This window comes from Heptranchias perlo, chromosome 17 (assembly GCF_035084215.1).
Source record: "Heptranchias perlo isolate sHepPer1 chromosome 17, sHepPer1.hap1, whole genome shotgun sequence".
NCBI classification, from domain to species: domain Eukaryota; kingdom Metazoa; phylum Chordata; class Chondrichthyes; order Hexanchiformes; family Hexanchidae; genus Heptranchias; species Heptranchias perlo.
Genome location: NC_090341.1, coordinates 14,373,798 through 14,392,719, shown reverse-complemented (window position 1 = coordinate 14,392,719; position 18,922 = coordinate 14,373,798). Strand labels below are relative to the sequence as shown.

At 40.4% G+C, this 18,922-nt stretch overlaps 2 protein-coding genes across 4 annotated transcripts in view; one reads left to right on the top strand and one right to left on the bottom strand.

Annotated features, from left to right (window-relative positions):
- Nucleotides 1-18,922, top strand: part of ccdc51 (coiled-coil domain containing 51) — a 29,854-nt gene that overhangs the window by 8,342 nt on the left and 2,590 nt on the right. For 2 of the 3 annotated variants that reach the window (XM_067998533.1, XM_067998534.1), the window contains exon 5: nt 3,507-5,074. The exons of the other annotated variant lie outside the window; for it this stretch is intronic. The gene's annotated coding sequence lies outside the window, so the exon portion shown is untranslated. Of the gene's footprint in view, nt 1-3,506; nt 5,075-18,922 lie in introns of those variants that run through there. 3 annotated transcript variants of the gene reach the window in all.
- Nucleotides 1,504-18,922, bottom strand: part of zgc:171775 (STKc_p38 domain-containing protein) — a 32,085-nt gene continuing 14,666 nt past the window's right edge. Inside the window, exons 6-12 of the mRNA XM_067998537.1 lie at nt 18,339-18,386; nt 13,295-13,409; nt 10,714-10,785; nt 8,210-8,289; nt 6,316-6,394; nt 5,755-5,928; nt 1,504-3,717 (exon numbers count right to left, since the gene is read on the bottom strand). Coding sequence (XP_067854638.1) covers nt 3,656-3,717; nt 5,755-5,928; nt 6,316-6,394; nt 8,210-8,289; nt 10,714-10,785; nt 13,295-13,409; nt 18,339-18,386 — 630 coding nt within the window. The 3' untranslated portion in view covers nt 1,504-3,655. The remainder of the gene's footprint in view (nt 3,718-5,754; nt 5,929-6,315; nt 6,395-8,209; nt 8,290-10,713; nt 10,786-13,294; nt 13,410-18,338; nt 18,387-18,922) is intronic.

The window sequence follows — 18,922 nt, the reverse complement described above, 5'->3', positions numbered from 1 at the left end:
TGGCTGAAGACTGATTTTTGTGATGGTGGGGGTATCAGGAGGAGGCCGAGATGGATCATCCACTCGGCCCTTCTGGCTGAAGATGGTTGCAAATACGTCAGCCTTGTCTTTTGCACTCACATGCTGGACTCCGCCATCTGAGGATGGGGATGTTTAGAGCGGCTTCCTCCTGTTGTTTAATTGTCTACCACCATTCAATTTTCCAAATTGTTTACCAGGGACTAGAATGTTTTCTACTGAAGGCACTGGCATATGCTGGATAGGATCTCACGGGTCCCAATAGCCCTCCATGTTTCCCTTCATGTGTGAGTTATTAAAGAAAATAAGATAGTGAGTATTGGTGGAATATGCAAACAGTAACCAATAGGAAAAGACCCTCTGGTCCATCCAGCCTGCCCCACACACTTGTGATACCATGTGTATCACAATATATACACTCTCCACCCCACCCAAAACTATGATTTTTGACCATGGACTTTTTAAGCAGTGAACAAGACAGAGAACCTTAATTTTTATTCTCCCCCCCCCCCCCCCCCCCCCCCCACCCCCCCACCTCTCCCCTTGCTTAGCGGCACTGAGGCCCAATTGTAACATACCAACTGCTAGTTACTAGCCACAGGTCTGTATGGTTCAGAGTACACACTGCATTTTACCCCAAAAGACATTGATAATTGTGATTATTTTTCTTCCCTTGCCCTTTCCCTTTATCAGGGGGTCAACACCTGCTGCTGTGCTGGATTAAACTATGGCTTCAGGTCAGAGTCCATTTTCTTGGGTCATGAAAAGTTAATATATACACTGGTAAATGTGCTTAGCACATCAAAACATTTTAGCTTTGATTTATTTGAAATCTAGACCCTACTTTTTACTTTCAGTAACTTGAAACCTGCCTACAGCAGGAGAAATTTACTTTACCTAATCAAAGTGAATGCAATTTTTTAAAAATAAAAGTATTTCCAATTGGATATTGTTTTAGAATCTGTATGTGAAATGATAGAAGCAGGTATTTTAGAAGGAATATATACAATAGTGGTGGTGTGGGTTGAGGTTGAGAGGCTCGTAAGAATATACGAAAATGGCAGGCATGAGAAGACCAGCTGGTCCATCAATCCTGCCCCACATTCATGATGGCTGGAACATCATGACTAGATGGAGTAATGGTTCTCAAGGTATAAATGGCTGGGAGCCCCTTCATAATCAGCATTTACTGGATTTTTAGCTGGATTATGAAGTGGATACTGCCCTTCTGGTCAGAATCTAGCAACAAAATAGTTACCTCATAAATTCCCTGGTAATGTATGATATACTGAAATGCCTTCTGAGAACGTCATGTGAACAAGGTGAAGCTGAGACTTTTTTTAAAGTGTAAAATGGCGTATTGTTTTCATAGAGCTTTAAAATTTGCTTTGAAGGGAGTAAGAACATCTCCAGCTTCTGTTCAGAATCCAGCAATCTCTATTCTAAGTTTCCTTATCAACAAAATAATGATGCCAATTCTCCAAGCCAAGGGCTGAACAAATGTTTTATTGTAAAATACAGCATGCTTAAGGCAGCAACGTACAGTACAGTGGTCCCCAGTTAGCTACATGTCAATTATGATAATTACCTAAATACAATGACTACTGTGTACTTGAGTTATTGGATGTGCTACAGGGACCTTACAGATAAATACATCCTACTGTACACATGGGAGGTGGTTATTGTATGTGCTACATTGTATCCTAGTAGGTAACTAACCCAGTCTACATGTGATGGGGTTATTGGGTGTTCTGCAAAGACTTGGGTGATGACTGAACACCTTTTTCTTGTGCCATACAGGAAAAATTGTTTTTTAATTGAAGGGCCACCGCTGACTGCCAGGGTAAAAGTTTTTTTAAAAAGAGATGTTAGTGATTAGGTGAGGCTAAGCTTCAGTTTTAAAAATCAAAGGTTGGAGGAGAAGATGATTGAAGGAGATAAGTTCTACTCTCCTGGACAAGAGCATATTGGAGTAGAACATCTTTGCGGTGAGCGTTGCTCTTCCTCCTCCACTTTGAAATAGTGTACAATGGTGTATTTGAACTTCGAACAAAAGGGGAAAAGTTGGGAGGTGTACTCACCACAGTAGTATCAAATAAAAGGCAAAAGTGGTTGTCATGGAGGCGAGGGGCGAGAGAGATAGTCTACAATTTTTTCTTTCTCTCGTCTAGGAATAGAAGAGCGATGCAAGAATAATTTCCCCAGAGATGAATGAAGTGTTCCAGTCTTTAGCTTTATAGGCAGTTAGGAGTTGTTATGGGTAAAGTGTTTCACACAAGAGGAAATTGAACTTCTTTAGCAATGGAAAATACATGGGCATTCAATTTGAGGTAAAGGAAGATAGGCGACGCCAAGAACGTTAATAGATGGAGGATGAAGGCTGAAGCCATCAAAAGTAAGCGGTGGTAGCATTGATTAGTCTTACAAGAGAAATGAAGAAACTGTCTTTGAACAGCTCCCCCAATAGCATAGCGAGTTATCCAGTAAATAGCTGAACCATATGGACCAGGTTTAATCCTAGATCTATACAGAGCCCGGGTGGTGGTCATGGCACCCAACCTTATCTCAGCAGACCTTGGTTGGGGAGTGGAAAATCAGCAAGTGTTCCTGATCACTATCCAGCGACCTCTGCTGGAAGTGCAACATTTCCATTAACACAAACTGTGGTATAATCGGCCTATAAGATTTTTTTTTTTGTCAGTAAGTTTCCTGGCATACATCAATAGCTTAAGACACTCTATAAATAGGATTGTGACACTGACTGATTAATGATTGTGAAAGATCATTTAAGTGATGACTCAACATATTGTTACATCGTTGCTATCACCATAGGCTCTATATCAACATACAGACCAATCACCAAAGGGAAAGATGCCCTGAAACAGTTTACAGGAGTGGTCATAATTTTTTTTTAAACTAACTTTTTATGCCATGAAGTTCTTGAATGGTGCTACGGGAAGGTTCCATGGCTCTGGGTGCCCTGTGTTGGCTTCTTATGCGAGCATCAACAGGCTATTTGACCGTAGGAATTTATCATAGCTGCTACCTGATCATGTTCATACCTGATGTCCACATGTGCTGTTTCCAGTAAAGGTCAGTGGACAGCAAGCAGCAGCAGGAAAACTAGCAATTTTCTTCTCCCCCAAGCAGCCCTGGAGGTGCTGAGGCCAAATGTAGGACTTCTGGCTGAGATCAGCTAATTCAGCACAAATTGGGAATTGATGGGAGCTTCTGATCTGTATAGTTCAGCTACATAATCCCTTTTAAAAACTGAACCAAAAGAGCTCTGATCCTCACTCTATCTAAGAGAGGTTGTTTAAGTAGACAGCCATCCATCAGTCACTAATCAAGGTAGATTGTGGCTGCTTAATCCTAATAGAGGTCCTATTTAATATTATTGGAAAGCTTTTGGTCCATTGGCTGATCCACAGGAGGTGGATTTTTAATGCATTAGACCAGGTTTTACTGCTTTTTTCTTGTGATTACAGCTTTGCTTAAAAAAGAAAATGGAAAAATTGCTGCACTGATCATCTGTGGAGCAAAGGAAAGAAACAGATTCAAAGTAACAGCAAAGACATGGCTTCATGATTCTAGCTTCAGGACAGACGCGTATACTGCCACACTTGACCAAGTCACATCATGTTGCCATTTGTCTCGGATTGTCTGGGTCAAAGGTTGTGATTTCCATGTGAAGAAGGCCTACGAGAAAAAGCACCATCCTTTAGATATGGAATTACTTGAAAATATATAACAATTACCATTGGAGCAGGCTACCATTTTGTTGCAAAAGTCTAATCTTCACACATTGATGCCTTTGTTTTGTGAGTACATGTGGGCAATGATATTGTTTCCAAATTTTCACTACATATCCCATGACCTCCAAAAGCATTCCTGGCCATGCCCAGTGCAGGTCAGATACATTGTGTAGCTTCCCTACATAAACCCTCCTGATGCACTTCCTGTTTATACATAGCAGGTGAAGGATATGATCACTATCAAGTACTCCCTGGTTATGTACAGCAGAAGGCAGAAGAACTACTCATTTTAACAATGCACCTCCACTTTATGCAGTGATCAACCATTCCCAAATTTGGTACACCGCAGGCGAGATCCAAAATAGGGTTTCCCCACCAATGTTTAACATAATAACGTCCCCTATTTTGTACTTAACAATTCTTATATCCATGCCAGGTGTAGGGTACATCAGATCAGAGCACTTTCTACATTACTTAATATATCTGAACTACCCAAGCTCATTCTTACTATCCCACACCCGATTGAATTGACGTCACTATTGAGCCTGAAGTCTACTGTGTATTTTGATCCCATACAAATTTACCCTCCTGGCAGACTATTTCCCAGTAAGACAGGCTGGGTGGACCATGCTCTCAGTGAATACCATTCTGACACTGAGCATGCTTGAAACAGTGAAGACAGGTAACAAGTTAGAATGTCATGCTCCTATCTGGTATCCCATTACCAATCTAACTGAAAAATTACTCATTCATAGAAAGTGGCTTGTGGAACACTTGTCCTAGCATAGGGAGTAAGCTACTGCTGCACACAAAAATACCACACGAAGGATATGGTGGTCGTTGTGCCTGTTAAGTTATTTGTTGTCTGCCCACATCTGAATTAAGAACTTTGAAAATCAATATAGCAAACCAGTGAAATAGTTTGCACAGAAGCTGTGCACCATTACTCAACTTCCTTAAGGTAGGGCAGCTATACACCATTGTTCCACTCTTTCTGCTGGAAAGAAAGAGCAGAAAGTTTTAGCCAGGTAATATCTTTCAACTGGAATAATATCCTCTTTTCAGCTAATGTCATAGGCTTGTGATTCTAGCAAGGAAATAAATGTTTAAAAAAACACTAGAAAATAACTGACCCTAATCAGTTCAAAGTACATTATCTACCTCTACACCTTGCCACTCACTCTCACACATACACTGTCCCGCTCTGTACTAGATGAGTAGAGAAGTCCTTCAGAAGATCATGGATATTAAAGGATCTATGTAATTAAAAAATGAAATAAAACCTTCTCCTTGGTGGGTGACATCTTTAAATTTTATCATTGATTTTCAGCCCCAAGAAGACTACCTGTTTGGGTCTCCACTTGCACCAGGGCATTAGTTTTGCTCAAGAGAGAGAGAGAGCAACTCAGTTGGGAATTTTGTACATCAGCATCTGAGGCACATCATGACACCCAAGACAGGAAAAGTCAGCTGCTATTTATCCATTTGGAGTGGGATGAATAAATATCAAGGGGCCATTATCATCTTGGATTTCTGCATATCCAGGGAAGAGGTTGCAGGCTGTGCAATGGATCTTTGAGCAATAGATTAACTAGTTTTTCCCACACAAAGTGAATATGGAAACTGGCTATACCTAATGTGGCATACAGTTGAAATGCTCCAACGCACTATATGTGTTCTGTCCAAGCCCTCCCAAACAATAGATTTATAGTTCACACAATACCCCCGTCAGCATGAAGAAAGACCAAGAAAAATCAATCAAGGGCAGATTCTTCCCTCATTGGGAAGCTGTGAATATCAAAAGAAATATCACCCCATGCTGCACTTACCTCATCTCCTTTCAAAGCACCATAGAGGGCAAGTAGCGGTGCCCTGGCCCACCATTTCAACCATTGATGTGTACCACACAGCTTCCAAAAGTAAGAAAGTCAGAAAATAAGAGACCGTTATAAAGTGAGAGACAACACTGAGTAATATTTACTTTTCCATTCTTCAACCTTTAGGTCCAGACTTTCAAAGGAATCATCGTATGGTTCCGCCACTGGCTCATTGTCTGGATCATGATGTTCACTGAGATAAGGATGTGCTAATGCATCACAAGCTGTTATTCTGTTCTCAGGATCTAGAAGCAACATCTTTTCCAACAGATCAACCGCTGGGGGAGAAGGGAGAGAGTAAGGGAAATGAGTCTAATCACAAAACATATGCTATATACATCTAAGATCCACAGCAAATTACATAAAAGCACTCTGCCCCAACATAGAGATCAGAAATCACTATCAAGATACCTATTTACTCTATTTTCAAGTTCTTACTCTTCTGCCTTTTTATGAATTTACGACTCCCATCTACTTCATCCCTCCCATCTCTATGCAACTACAGCCTCCAAGATATTTACTATCCTAAGGAATTGCCAGTTTACTATAGAGAAAATGGAACCGGATAGCCTTGTGTATTTACCCTTCTCTAGCAACCTCTCCCCTTACACAGTAATGCCCAGTTCATTTCATCTCCAAATAAGCTTTACCAGTATTTCCAATACCTTGCTTTTTCATTGTGGGAAAAACTTGCTGGAAATTTTTCTTCTCTTTTGGTGTGAGGGAGCAGACATAGTTTCTTGCCTGAAGAAATCCAAAGGTATTAATCACAACCAAAGCTGACAAGAGTCACTGTTTAATTAACAATGTCAAATGTAGCAACCCAAAGTTCAGAGTACTGAACATTCCATGGAGTCTGTGCAACATTTCATGTGTCCATTACATTATTAAAAGTGAATCAGGCCCTACTTCCCCATGGCTCAGTGAGTATATCCAGACAGTAGATGAGCCATACCAACCAGCAAGATCCCAGGTTCAATCTGTGTTGAGTTGGCTGATCTCAACTGTGGTGACAGTAGGGATCGATCAATGGGCATCAATGCCTCTTGGTTAGGGAGGGAAAAATTAGCTAGGGTTCTTGCACTTGATTGCTGTTCAATAACTGCTGCTCGAGTTCACATTTGTAAATGTCGGGTGATGATCACATCATCTTAGCACTGATGCCCCTTCAATCAAATAGACTGTTGTCACTCACTGTCTTGGCTCACACACAACATACTTAAGAAGAGACATACTTGTTCTCGAGGCAGTACAAAGAAGGTTCACTCGGTTAATCCCGGGGATGAGGGGGCGGACATATGAGGAGAGGTTGAGTAGATTGGGACTCTACTCATTGGAGTTCAGAAGAATGAGAGGCGATCTTATTGAAACATATAAGATTGTGAAGGGGCTTGATTGGGTGGATGCGGTAAGGATGTTCCCAAGGATGGGCGAAACTAGAACCAGGGGGCATAATCTTAGAATAAGGGGCTGCTCTTTCAAAACTGAGATGAGGAGAAACTTCTTCACTCAGAGGATAGTAGGTCTGTGGAATTTGCTGCCCCAGGAAGCTACGGAAGCTACATCATTAAATAAATTTAAAACAGAAATAGACAGTTTCCTAGAAGTAAAGGGAATTAGGGGTTACGGGGAGCGGGCAGGAAATTGGACATGAATTTAAATTTGAGGTTAGGATCAGATCAGCCATGATCTTATTGAATGGCAGAGCAGGCTCGAGGGGCCGATTGGCCTACTCCTGCTCCTATTTCTTATGTTCTCATGTTCTTACAACAAATGGTCATTTGAGTAAGGTACCCAGTGAGTGACCATGAAATAGTAGCCCAGCAAGGGGTCAATGCTTTCAGAAGAGAATGGGGAATGATTAGCAAATGGCTTTTGAATCTTAACGAAGAGCATATGGAGCCTTAGAGGAAAAACTATTCACAACATTCTCTGAATAAACACTTATTCTATGTTGCAATCCTATATTCAAAATTTTAAAAGGTAACCTTTATTTCATATTCCTAGTAAGTTAAAGTACATTATGGCTGAATGGTAGCACTCTTGCTTCTGAGTCGTAAGGTTGTGGATACACTCTAGTGCAGTACTGAAGAAGCGCCACACTGTCAGAGGTGCCATCTTTCAGATGAGACATTATATCGAGGCCTAGTCTGCCCTCTCAGGCGGACGTAAATGATCCAATGGCACTATTTTGAAGAAGAGCAGTCTCCTGGCCAAGATCTATCCCTCAACCAATATCCCTCAACCAAAATCACTAAACATTATCTGGTCATTATCTCATTGCTGTTCGTGGGAGCTTGCTGTTGCAAATTGGCTGCTGCATTTCCTACTGACTACATTTCAAAAAGTACTTAATTGACTGTAAAGCACCTTGATTCTTCCTAAGGTTGTGAAAAGCACTATATAAATGCAAGTCTTTTTACATTATTATTTTGTCTTTTTCCCTCTCTTTGGACTTTCCCCATGCTATGTTTTAATGTTTGTTTGCATATGTGGTAAAATTTATTGCCCCTTCATTCCTGGAGGGATAAAAGGTTATTTATGCGAACTCATACATACATCTTTGCTCTGCATCTTATCCACCAGGTATTGTGGTGGTGTTCCTGTCACATTCATGATCTTTTTCAGTTGATCAAAATCTGCAAGGAAGAGTTAAAGAACTATCCCGAAGAAGGGAGAGAGAAAACAGGGAACTACAAACCTATTCGCCTGACATCAGTAGTAGGGAAAATGCTAGAATCTATTATAAAAGGATGTGATAAAAGGACACTTAGAAAATAATAATAGGATTTGGCAGAGTCAACATGGATTTATGAAAGGGAAATCATGTTTGACAAACCTATTGGAGTTCTGGAGTTCTTTGAGGATGTAACTAGTAGAATAGATAAGGGGGAACCAGTAGATGTGGTGTATTTGGATTTTCTGAAAGCTTTCGATAAGATCCTACACAGGAGGTTGGTGAGCAAAGTTAGAGCACTTGGAATTGGGGGTAATATACTGGCATGGATTGAGAATTGGTTAACAGACAGAAAACAGAGAGTAGGAGTAAACGGGCCTTTTTCAGGTTGGCAGACTGTGACTAGTGGGGTACTGCAGGGATCAGTACTTGGGCCCCAGCTATTCAAAATCTATATCAATGATTTGGATGAGGGGACCAAATGTAATATTTCCAAGTTTGCTGATGACACAAAACTAGGTAGGAATGTGAGTTGTGAGGAGGATGCAAAGAGGCTTCAAGGGGATATAGACAGGCTAAGTGAGTTGGCAAGAACATGGCAGATGGAATATAATGTGGAAAAATGTGAAGTTATCCACTTTGGTAGGAAAAACAGAATTCAGAGTATTTTTTAAATGGCGAGAGATTGGGAAATGTTGATGTTCAAAGGGACCTGGTTGTCCTTGTACATGAGTCACTGAAAGCTAATATACAGGTGCAGCAAGCAATTAGGAAGGCAAATGGTATGTTGGCCTTTATTACAAGAGGATTTGAATACAGGAGTAAAGATGTCTTACTATAATTATATGGGGCCTTGGTGAGACTGCACCTGGAGTATTGTGTACAATTTTGGTCTCTTTACCTAAGAAAGGATATACTTGCCATAGAGGGAGTGCAACAAAGGTTCATCAGACTGATTCCTGGGATGGCAGGATTGTCGTATGAGGAGAGATTGTGTAGACTAGGCCTGTATTCTCTAGAATTTAGAAGAATGAGAGGTGATCTCATTGAAACATACAAAATTCTTACAAGGCTCGACAGGGTAGAGGCAGGGAGGATGTTTCCCCTGTCTGGAACCAGGGGTCACAGTCTCAGAATAAGGGGTAGGCCATTTAAGACTGAGATGAGGAGAAATTTCTTCACTAAGAGGATGATGAATCATTGGAATTTTCTACGCCAGAGGGCTGTGGAGGGTCAGTCACTGAGTACATTCAAACCAGAGATAGATAGATTTCTAGATATTAAAGGCATCAAGGAATATGGGGTAGTGCAGGAAAATGGCGTTGAGGTAGAAGATCATCCATGAGCTTACTGAATGGTGGAGCAGGCTCGAGGGGCCAGATGGCCTACTCCTGCTCCTATTTCTTATGTTCTTATGAACCAAATAGTAATTGTCACAATACAGCCCTCATACTTACCCTTATACCATGTGTGTGCATATTAACATGTACTCAGGAAGAATATACATAATCTCCTGGCTTCCACTTTATTCCCTCAATAAACATCCATCCAATGTGCAGGAAATTATATCCTTTGAGAATTATTTTTTCAACATTCCAGGGAAGCACATCACATCTTCCATTGAGTCTGTTTTTTTAAGATCATATGAAACATCAGAGCTAAAGCTTTGATCCTACTTTCTGTCCAACCCCTCCCTAGCCTCCTCTTCCGGTCCAATTTTGGACTCGGACAGTCTCACCTGTATCATTGTGTGTAATTGCAATTCAAATAGGAATACCACCTTTCGCCAAGCTTGATTTTTTGAGGGAGATTTTTGGTTCCACTCATTATTCACTCACAGGGAATGCGTTCAAATAAAACCATTAAAAAAGTCAACCACAGACAAGAGAGAACTTCAATGATTCTTTGGAAATCCTTAAAACCTGCACTCGCTGTTTATTTTTAAGTAACAATTGACAGATCCACTGCAGTTACAGTGTAAATGCACCTGAATCCAGCGTCAGGGCCCAACCTAACATCAGAGCAAAGGGGAGTGAGAGTCCCTGGAGGAGGCTTTGCTTCAGAGTCAGTTCCGGCCTTGACACCTGATTTACACTCCACAATATTAAGATTGGTGCAGAGTCAAAAACACTTCACACTTAGGATAAGCTTTTGGTGTGAATATACTACTACTTTCTTCACTTAGGGGGTTTCCAATTAAGTTGAAAAGATACTTTTGGCTTTGTAAGAAAGGGAATGATTGGAATGTGTTCCACCTGACCCCACTGGCTGAGCAAGACACAGCCTTGTTTGTAAAAGTTGTATTCATCTAACAATGGAACAAACTGCTTCCTATTTAAAATAATTGATCAGTTAATATTTCAGCAGATATTTCATTGAAGGATACGGTCAAATCCAGGGAAGATCACAGACCTTGTGACCATCTCAGCCAAGATGCACCCCACCGACCAAATATCCACTGCACAAGAGAATAAGAGAAAAGAGAGCAAGAGTTAGAGCAGTGTTTCAGTAGTTTCTGTTGAATTCAATGATCTCCTTAAAACTGTGAAATATGGAACATCCTTCGGTGAGCTAAAGTAAGGTGGGAGGTGGCTTGTGTGGAGCATAAACACCGCCATAGACCTGTTGGGCCAAATAGCCTGTTTCTATGCTGTAAAATTCTATGTGCACTTCAGTATGACAGTTGTTCATCTGCATTGCAGACATGTGTGCATAAGCACATGCATGAAGGCACAGATAGGTGTATTGCTATAGATGCTGGAATCGTCGCATGCATTATCAGAAATGGAATAAAACCAGAAAATGCTGGAAATATACAGGTCAGTCGGCAGCTGTAAAGAGGAAGGGCGGGTTCTGACATTTTGGGTGTGTGCCCTTCATCAGAACTAAGACTGAACGTTAGCCAGACATTTTAGTAAGACGGGGGAGGGGGGGAACGAGTGCAAAGCAAAAGGGGAGAGGGGAGGGGAGAGAACCCTCCCAATCAGAGAAGGTGTGAATTAAATAGTTGACAATCTGCTTAATAGAAAACAGGTGATATAAAAGATGAGTAAAAAGATGCAGAGATATTAAAAATAATGTACAAATAGTGGAGGGTGTGCATAAAGTGTGAGAAAACAAAAGGAAACATAAATGGGGGGGGGGGGGGGGAAACAAGCTGCAGATATAACTCCCAACATATCTAACAGAGGATCTCTTACAGCTATCACATTCAACCTGTACCTCAAACAAACTGCACCCAGAGGTGGTTACTCAATAGAATTAACTGCAGGGAAATTTGCATATGTATTGCCTTATAAAGTTATAAAGCTCTGTTTGTCCCTCACCAACAAATTTACCAACATAAGTGTGCTTGATAAATAATTCATTGTGTGAAGCACTTTGAGATGTTAAACATGATAAGGCACTATACAAATTCAAACATATTATTGTAATAAATTTGTCATCCTTTTTCTCCCTCAGCTGCCCATCATTTCTTCCCTTCATTCATCAACTCCATATGTATGAGAAAATAGTTTGTATTTTATGATAATGCAAGGCCAGTACTATAATTTCCTGGAACAATAAACATAAAAAGCCAAAAATACTCAGCAGGTCAAGCAGCATCTGTGGAGAAACAAGTCAGTCAGTCGAAGCTTTAGGTCTTAAAGGCCTTCCCAAGTCCTGAGGAAGGCTCTTTGGACCTGAAACATCGACTGACTGACTTCTATTCCTCTGAAGATTCTGCCTGATGATCTAAGTATTCCAGCCTTTTCCGTTTTATTTTCAGATTTCCAGTATCCATAGTATTTTGCTTTTTGACTATAAGTTCCCAGATTTGGCACCTCCACATTGGCTAGTAGCCACCTTGGAGCAGAAAAATGAAGGGGGCCACTCCAGGATGAGTACTCTGTAATAGATGTCATCAGAGCTGCACAGGATATCTTCAATATATATTGTAAACAATTTTACAACACCAAGTTATAGTCCAGCAATTTTATTTTAAATTCACAAGCTTTCGGAGGCTACCTCCTTCGTCAGGTGAACGATGTGAAAATATATATAACATTAGAGAAATTGACCCAGTACTTTGTACTAAAATTGAGTACCAGAACTGAGAGGTTATATCTATCAGAAAAGATTGAACAGGCCGGGGCTCTTTTCTCCAAGGCTGAGGAGTGAACTGCTAGAGGTCTTTAAGATTATGAAAGGGTTTGATAAGCCATAAATATAAGGTGGTCACTAATAAATCAAATAGGGAATTCAGGAGAAACTTCTTTACCCAGAGAATGGTGGGAACGTGGAACTCGCTACCTCAAGGAGTAGTTGAGGCGAATAGCATAGATGCATTTAAGGGGAAGCTAGATAAACACACAAGGGAGAAAGGAATAGGAGGATACGTTGATAGGGTTAGATGAAGTAGGCTAGGAAGAGGCTCACATGGAGCATAAACACTGGCATAGACCTATTGGTTTGAATGGCCTGTTTGCGTGCTATATATTCTCTGTATTTCTATTTTAATTCTATGTAAAAGTACTCTCCTAGTTTTTTTTTCCCTTTGTCAATTTTCTCTTCTGATGGTACTGATTCCTTGCTGGGGTACGGTTCCATAGTTGCCAGACATCCATGTGGATTCCCAAGTGGCCATTATTAATGTGTGAGTATTGACAGCAAGTCTCAATGGGCTATTCAACCTCGGGGGAAACGCAGTCCAGCCCAAACATTTCGTCACCCGATGTTCACATATGCTCTTCCAGCAGAAGCAACTGGATAGTGACCAGGAGTGGGAACCCTGGGTGATTTTTCCCTTCCTAACACAGAGCCACTAAAGCCAATTGAGCATTCCTATTGCTACTAGCACCACCATCCACAGCTGAGATCAGCTAAATCTACACCAACTGGCCTTTATGCCTCAGTTACTCACTGAATAAACTCTCAGAACCATGGGAGTAGTTTCCTTGTACTTTTAGATTACCTCAAATTCCTACCTGAATAACTGTAGTGCATCCAGTTCAGAATAATCTCAGGGGGTCGGTACCAGCGAGTTATAACATAGCCTGTCATCTCAGTCTCGGTATGACGAGCCAATCCAAAATCTAAAATCTGAAAAAAAAGTTATGAAGAAAAATGAATTGAGATTTTTTTTAAAAATGACTACTGTAATAATTTTTACACACTGGAAATAGGAACATATAGGAATATAGGAACGTACAGGACAGAAACAGATCATTGTAATCCAAAGTTCGAAATAACCTCAAAGGGTGAGTTATAACATAGCCTGTCATCTCCATCTTGGTACGATGAACCAATCCAAAAATCTAGAATCTGGTGGGCTGTGTTATGACTCATAGGTGTTACACATAACACGGAAAAATGGGCAACTCAAGTACTCCATGAATGGCGTTAAAATAGCTACGGTTGAATTTGGAAAATCTCTAGGAGCCTTAATAGATTTGATGCTCAAAATGTTCAACTGATACTGAGCAGCATACAATAAAGCCAATAGAATTGGTTACGTAGTTAAACAGACATTAGAATATAAGTTGGAGGAAGTCATGATCAAACCGTATAATGCTCTAGTCAGAGTACTGTGTCCAGTTCTGGTCAGAGACACATAAAAGACATTCAAGGGCTAAAGGTAATGGAAAAAAGCCACAAGGATGTTCCTTAGTCTTAGAGATCTCAGTTATGAGGATAGACTGGAGAAACTTAGGCTCTTCTCCCTTGAAAGGAGACATCTGAGAAGTTATCTTTTGGAGGTACAACATTGTAAATGGTATGGAAAAGGTAAATCTGGAAAATTACTTTAAACTAAATTTAGGACAAGGGATCATTGGTTGAAAGTAGTAAAAGGCAAATTTAAGACAGATAAAGAGTAATCAATATGTATTGGAGGTGAAAATCCTGGAATTATTTAAGACCAATTGGAAGCCGCAATGGGGGGACATTAGGGTCAGTGGATGATCCTTGTGCTACACTAAAGCTATTTATTTAGTTCTTTGATGAAGTAGCGGAAAGAGTTGATGAGGGTAGCACAGTTGATGTTGTGTATTGACTTTCAAAAGGCGTTTGATGAAGTACCACATAATAAACTTGTTAGCAAAATTAAAGCCCATGGGATTAAAGGGACAGTGACAACATGGATACAAAATTGGCTAAGGATCAGAAAGTAGAGAGTAGTGGTGAACGTTTGTTTTTCAGACTGGAGGGAAGTTTACAGTTGTGTTCCCCAGGGGTCAGTATTAGGACCATTGCTTTTTTTTGATCTATATTAATGACCTGGACTTCATAGAATCATAGAATCATAGAAGTTACAACATGGAAACAGGCCCTTCGGCCCAACATGTTCATGTCGCCCAGTTTATACCACTAAGCTAGTCCCAATTGCCTGCACTTGGCCCATATCCCTCTATACCCATCTTACCCATGTAACTGTCCAAATGCTTTATACAGGGCATAGTTTCAAAGTTTGTAGATGACAAAAATCTTGGAAATGCACTAAACAATGAGGAGGATAGTAACAGACTTCAGGAGGACATAGACAGACTGGTGAAATGGGCAGACACGTGGCAGGTGAAATATGACGCAGAGAAATGTGAAATGATACTTGTCCTCATTCTTCCTACTAAAACGTAATATAAACTAAATGGTACAATTTTAAAGGGGGTGCAGGAACAGAGACACCTGGGGGTGTATGTACACAGATCTTGGAAGGTGGCAGGACAAGTTGAGAAGACTGTTAATAAAGCATATGCAATCCTTGGCTTTATAAATAGAGGCATAGAGTACAAAAGCAAGGAAGTTATGCTAAACCTCTATAAAACACTGGTTAGGCCTCAGCTGGAGTATTGTGGTCAATTCTGGGCACCACACTTTAGGAAGGATGTCATGCCTTAGAGAGGGTGCAGAAGAGATTTACTAGAATGGTGCCAGGGATGAGGGACTTCAGTTATATGGAGAGACTGGAGTTGTTCTCCTTAGAGCAAAGAAGATTAAGAGGAGATTTGATAGAGGTGTTCGAAATCATGAACAGTTTTGATAGAGTAAATAAGGAGAAACTGTTTCCAGTGGCAGGAGAGTCAGTAAAGTCAGTAAACAAAAGACACAGATTTAAGGTGATTGGCAAAAGAACCAGAGGCGACATGAGGATTTTTTTTTAAACGCAGAGAGTTGTGATGATCTGGAATGCACTGCCTGAAAGGATGGTGGAAGCAGATTCATAATAACTTTCAAAAGGAAATTGGATAAATACTTGAAGGGGAAAAAAATTACAGGACTATGGGGAAAGAGCAAGGGAGTGGGTCTAATTGGATAGCTCTACCAAAGAGCCAGCACAGGCATGATGGGCTGAATGGCCTCCCTCTGTGCTATATCATTCTATGATGGTATGAACTGCCAACTTCATGCCAATAACTGCTGAAAATGCTTGGTTTTCTGCTACAGCTTTGTGTCCACAGAGAATTGGGTTAAGATTGTCCAGACTCATCTAACTTCGAACTCTCACAGCTCTTATTCCCAAGAGAGGGAATCCTCTTCCCATTAGTCTGGGCTGTAGCCACATAAATTTTCACTTCATTATTCATAAATGTTTTTGTTGTTCATTCATTGCTTAAATGTATCTGATGGGACCTGATAAATATCCTATACACTCTTCTCCACATGCTCAAGGGTGTTAGGTTTTGTGGACATAAAACCTAACAAAATTACAGACATTCATTTCTTGACATTTGGGAAAACAGAGAATTTCTAAACCCTTTGAAAATGTAGGGTGCAACTTTTAAGTGGGTATGAGTGGCAATTTAGCTAAGGTAGATTGAGAAATTAGATTAAAAGATATGGCTGTAATAAGCAATGGTGAACATTTAAAGAAATACTTCATAATTCTCAATGAATATACATTCCCTTGAGGAATAAAAACTCCACGGGAAAAGTGATCCAACCGTGGCTAATTAGAGAAGTTGAGATTGTATTAGGTTAAAAGAAGAGGCTTACAAAGCTGCCAAAAGTGTAGTAAGCTTGAGGATGGGAGGGTTTTAGAAATCAGCAAAGGATGACCAAGAAATTGATGAAGAGGGAGAAAATTGAATATGAGAGTAAACTAGCAAGAAATATAAAAACAGATTGTAAGAGCTTCTACAAGTCTGTAAAAAGGAAGAGATTAGCGAAAGTAGGTCCCTTAGAAGCAGAGACAGGAGAAATTATAATGGGGAATAAGGAAATGGCAGAGACGTTAGATAAATATTTTGTATCTGTCTTCACAGTGGAAGACAAAAAAATCATACCAGAAATAGTGGGGAACCAAGGGTCTAATGAGAGTGAGGAACTTAAAGTAATTAAAATTAGTAAAGAAAAAGTATTGAAGAAATTAATGGGACTAAAAGCCAACAAATCCCCATAATCTGGTGGCCTGCATCCCAGGGGTCTAAAAGAGGTGGCTGCAGAGATAGTGGATGCATTGGTTTTGATCTTCCAGAATTTCCTAGATTCTAGAACTGTTCCCATGGATTGGAAGGTAGCAAATGTAACCCTGCTATTCAAGAAAGGAGGGAGAGAGAAAACAGGGGCCTATAGGCCAATTAACCTGACATCAGTAGTAAGGAAAATGCTAGAATATATTATTAAGGACATAGTAACAGGGCACTTAGAGAATCATAATATGATTAGGCAGAGTCAACACTGTTTTATGAAAGGGAAATTGTGTTTGACAAATCTATTAGAATTTTTTTTTTGAAGGTGTAACTAGCAGGATAAGAAAGAACCAGTGGATGTAGTATATTTGGATTTTCAAAAGGCATTCGATAAGGTGCCACACAAGAAGTTGTTACACAAGATTAGGGCTCATCGGATTGGGGGTAATATATTAGCATGGATTGAGAATTGGTTAACACACAGAAAACAGAAAGCAGGAATAAACGGGTCACTTTCGGGTTGGCAGGTTATAACTGGTGGGGTGCCGCAAGGATCAGTGCTTGGACCTCAGCTGTTTACAATCTATATCAATGACTTAGATGAGGGGACCAAGTGTAATGTATCCAAGTTGGCTGATGATACAAAGCTAGGTGGGAAAGTAAGCTATGAGGAGGACACAAAGAGTCTGCAAAGGAATATAGACAAGGTTAAGTGAGTAGGCAAGAAGGTGACAGATGGAATATAATGTGGGGAAATGTCAAATTATCCACTTTGGTAGGAAGAATATTTTTTAAAAAGGTGAGAGACTAAGAAATATTGGTAGTCAAAGGGATTTGGGTGTCCTTGTTCACAAATCACAGAAAGTTAATATGCAGAGCAGCAAGCAATTAGGGAGGCAAATCGTACGTTAGCCTTTACTGCATGGGGGTTGGAGTATAAGAGTAAGGAGGTCTTGCTGCAATTATATAGGGCTCTGGTGAGACCACACCTGGGGTATTGTGTACAGTTTGTCTCCTTACCTAAGGAAGGACATATTTGCCTTAGAGAGAGTGTAACAAAGGTTTACTATAATGATTCCTGGGATGAGGGGTTGTCCTGTGAGGAGAGATTGAGTAGAATGGACCTATACTCTCTGGAGCTTAGAAGAATGAGAGGTGATCTCATTGTAACGTATAACATTCTTAGAGGGCTTGACAGAGTAGATGCTGAGAGGCTGTTTCCCCTGGCTGGAGAGTCTAGAACTAGGGGTCATAGTCTCAAGATAAGGGGTCAGCCATTTAGCACAGAGATGAGGAAAAAATTTCTTCACTCAAAGGGTTGTGAATCTTTGGAATACTGTACCCCAGAGGGCTGTGGATGCTCAGTCGTTGAGTATATTCAAGACTGAGATCCATAGATTTTTGGACACTAAGGGAATCAAGGGATATGGGGATAGGGCGGGAAAGTGGAGTTGAGGTAGAAGATCAGCCATGATCTTATTGAATGGCAGAGCAGGCTCGAGGGGCCATAAGGCCTACTCCTGCTCCTATTTCTTATATTTATAAATTTAGCAGATGTCCTGAGCACTTCACTGTTTTGTGTGTTCAATTTGATGTCCCATTAGTGTCATAAATTTATTCTTACCTTTAGTTCACAGTTCTGGTTCACCGCTAGGTTATTAGGTTTTAGGTCCTGCAAAGAAACAATAAAAAGAACTATCTTTAGCGGCTTCTAGCAAAGTACCGGCATTAATTACCTGATCGGAAGAGTTGATATCCTTTGTTTGCTACCTGTAATAAAATCGTTCAAAAAGATTCTCATTACCAATTACCATAGAGAGTTTTTGTCAGTTGGGCATTGTTTTAAACTCAGACTATGGTTAGGATTTCCAGCTGACTTGGATTGAATCTCAGACTCTCTGGTTAGGAGGTCCAGTCAGTCAGAGCTGGGATTAGACCTTGGATTGTCTGGTTGGAAGCTCCTGTCAATTAGAGTTGAGATTAGACCATGAATTCTCCAGTTGGAGTTCGTGTCAGTTTGGGGTGAGATTCGAACTGGTACTCTCTAGTTGGAAATGTGAGCAGTGAGGCCTGAGATTCATATTTTCCTTTTAGGAATTTTCCATTGTTTTGGCAGAATAATAAAAACCAGAAACCAAAAAAAAACATCCATTTTGTAGCAACCCCAGCTAAGGAACAGTGCTGATAGGGACCTCAGATCTGGAGAGG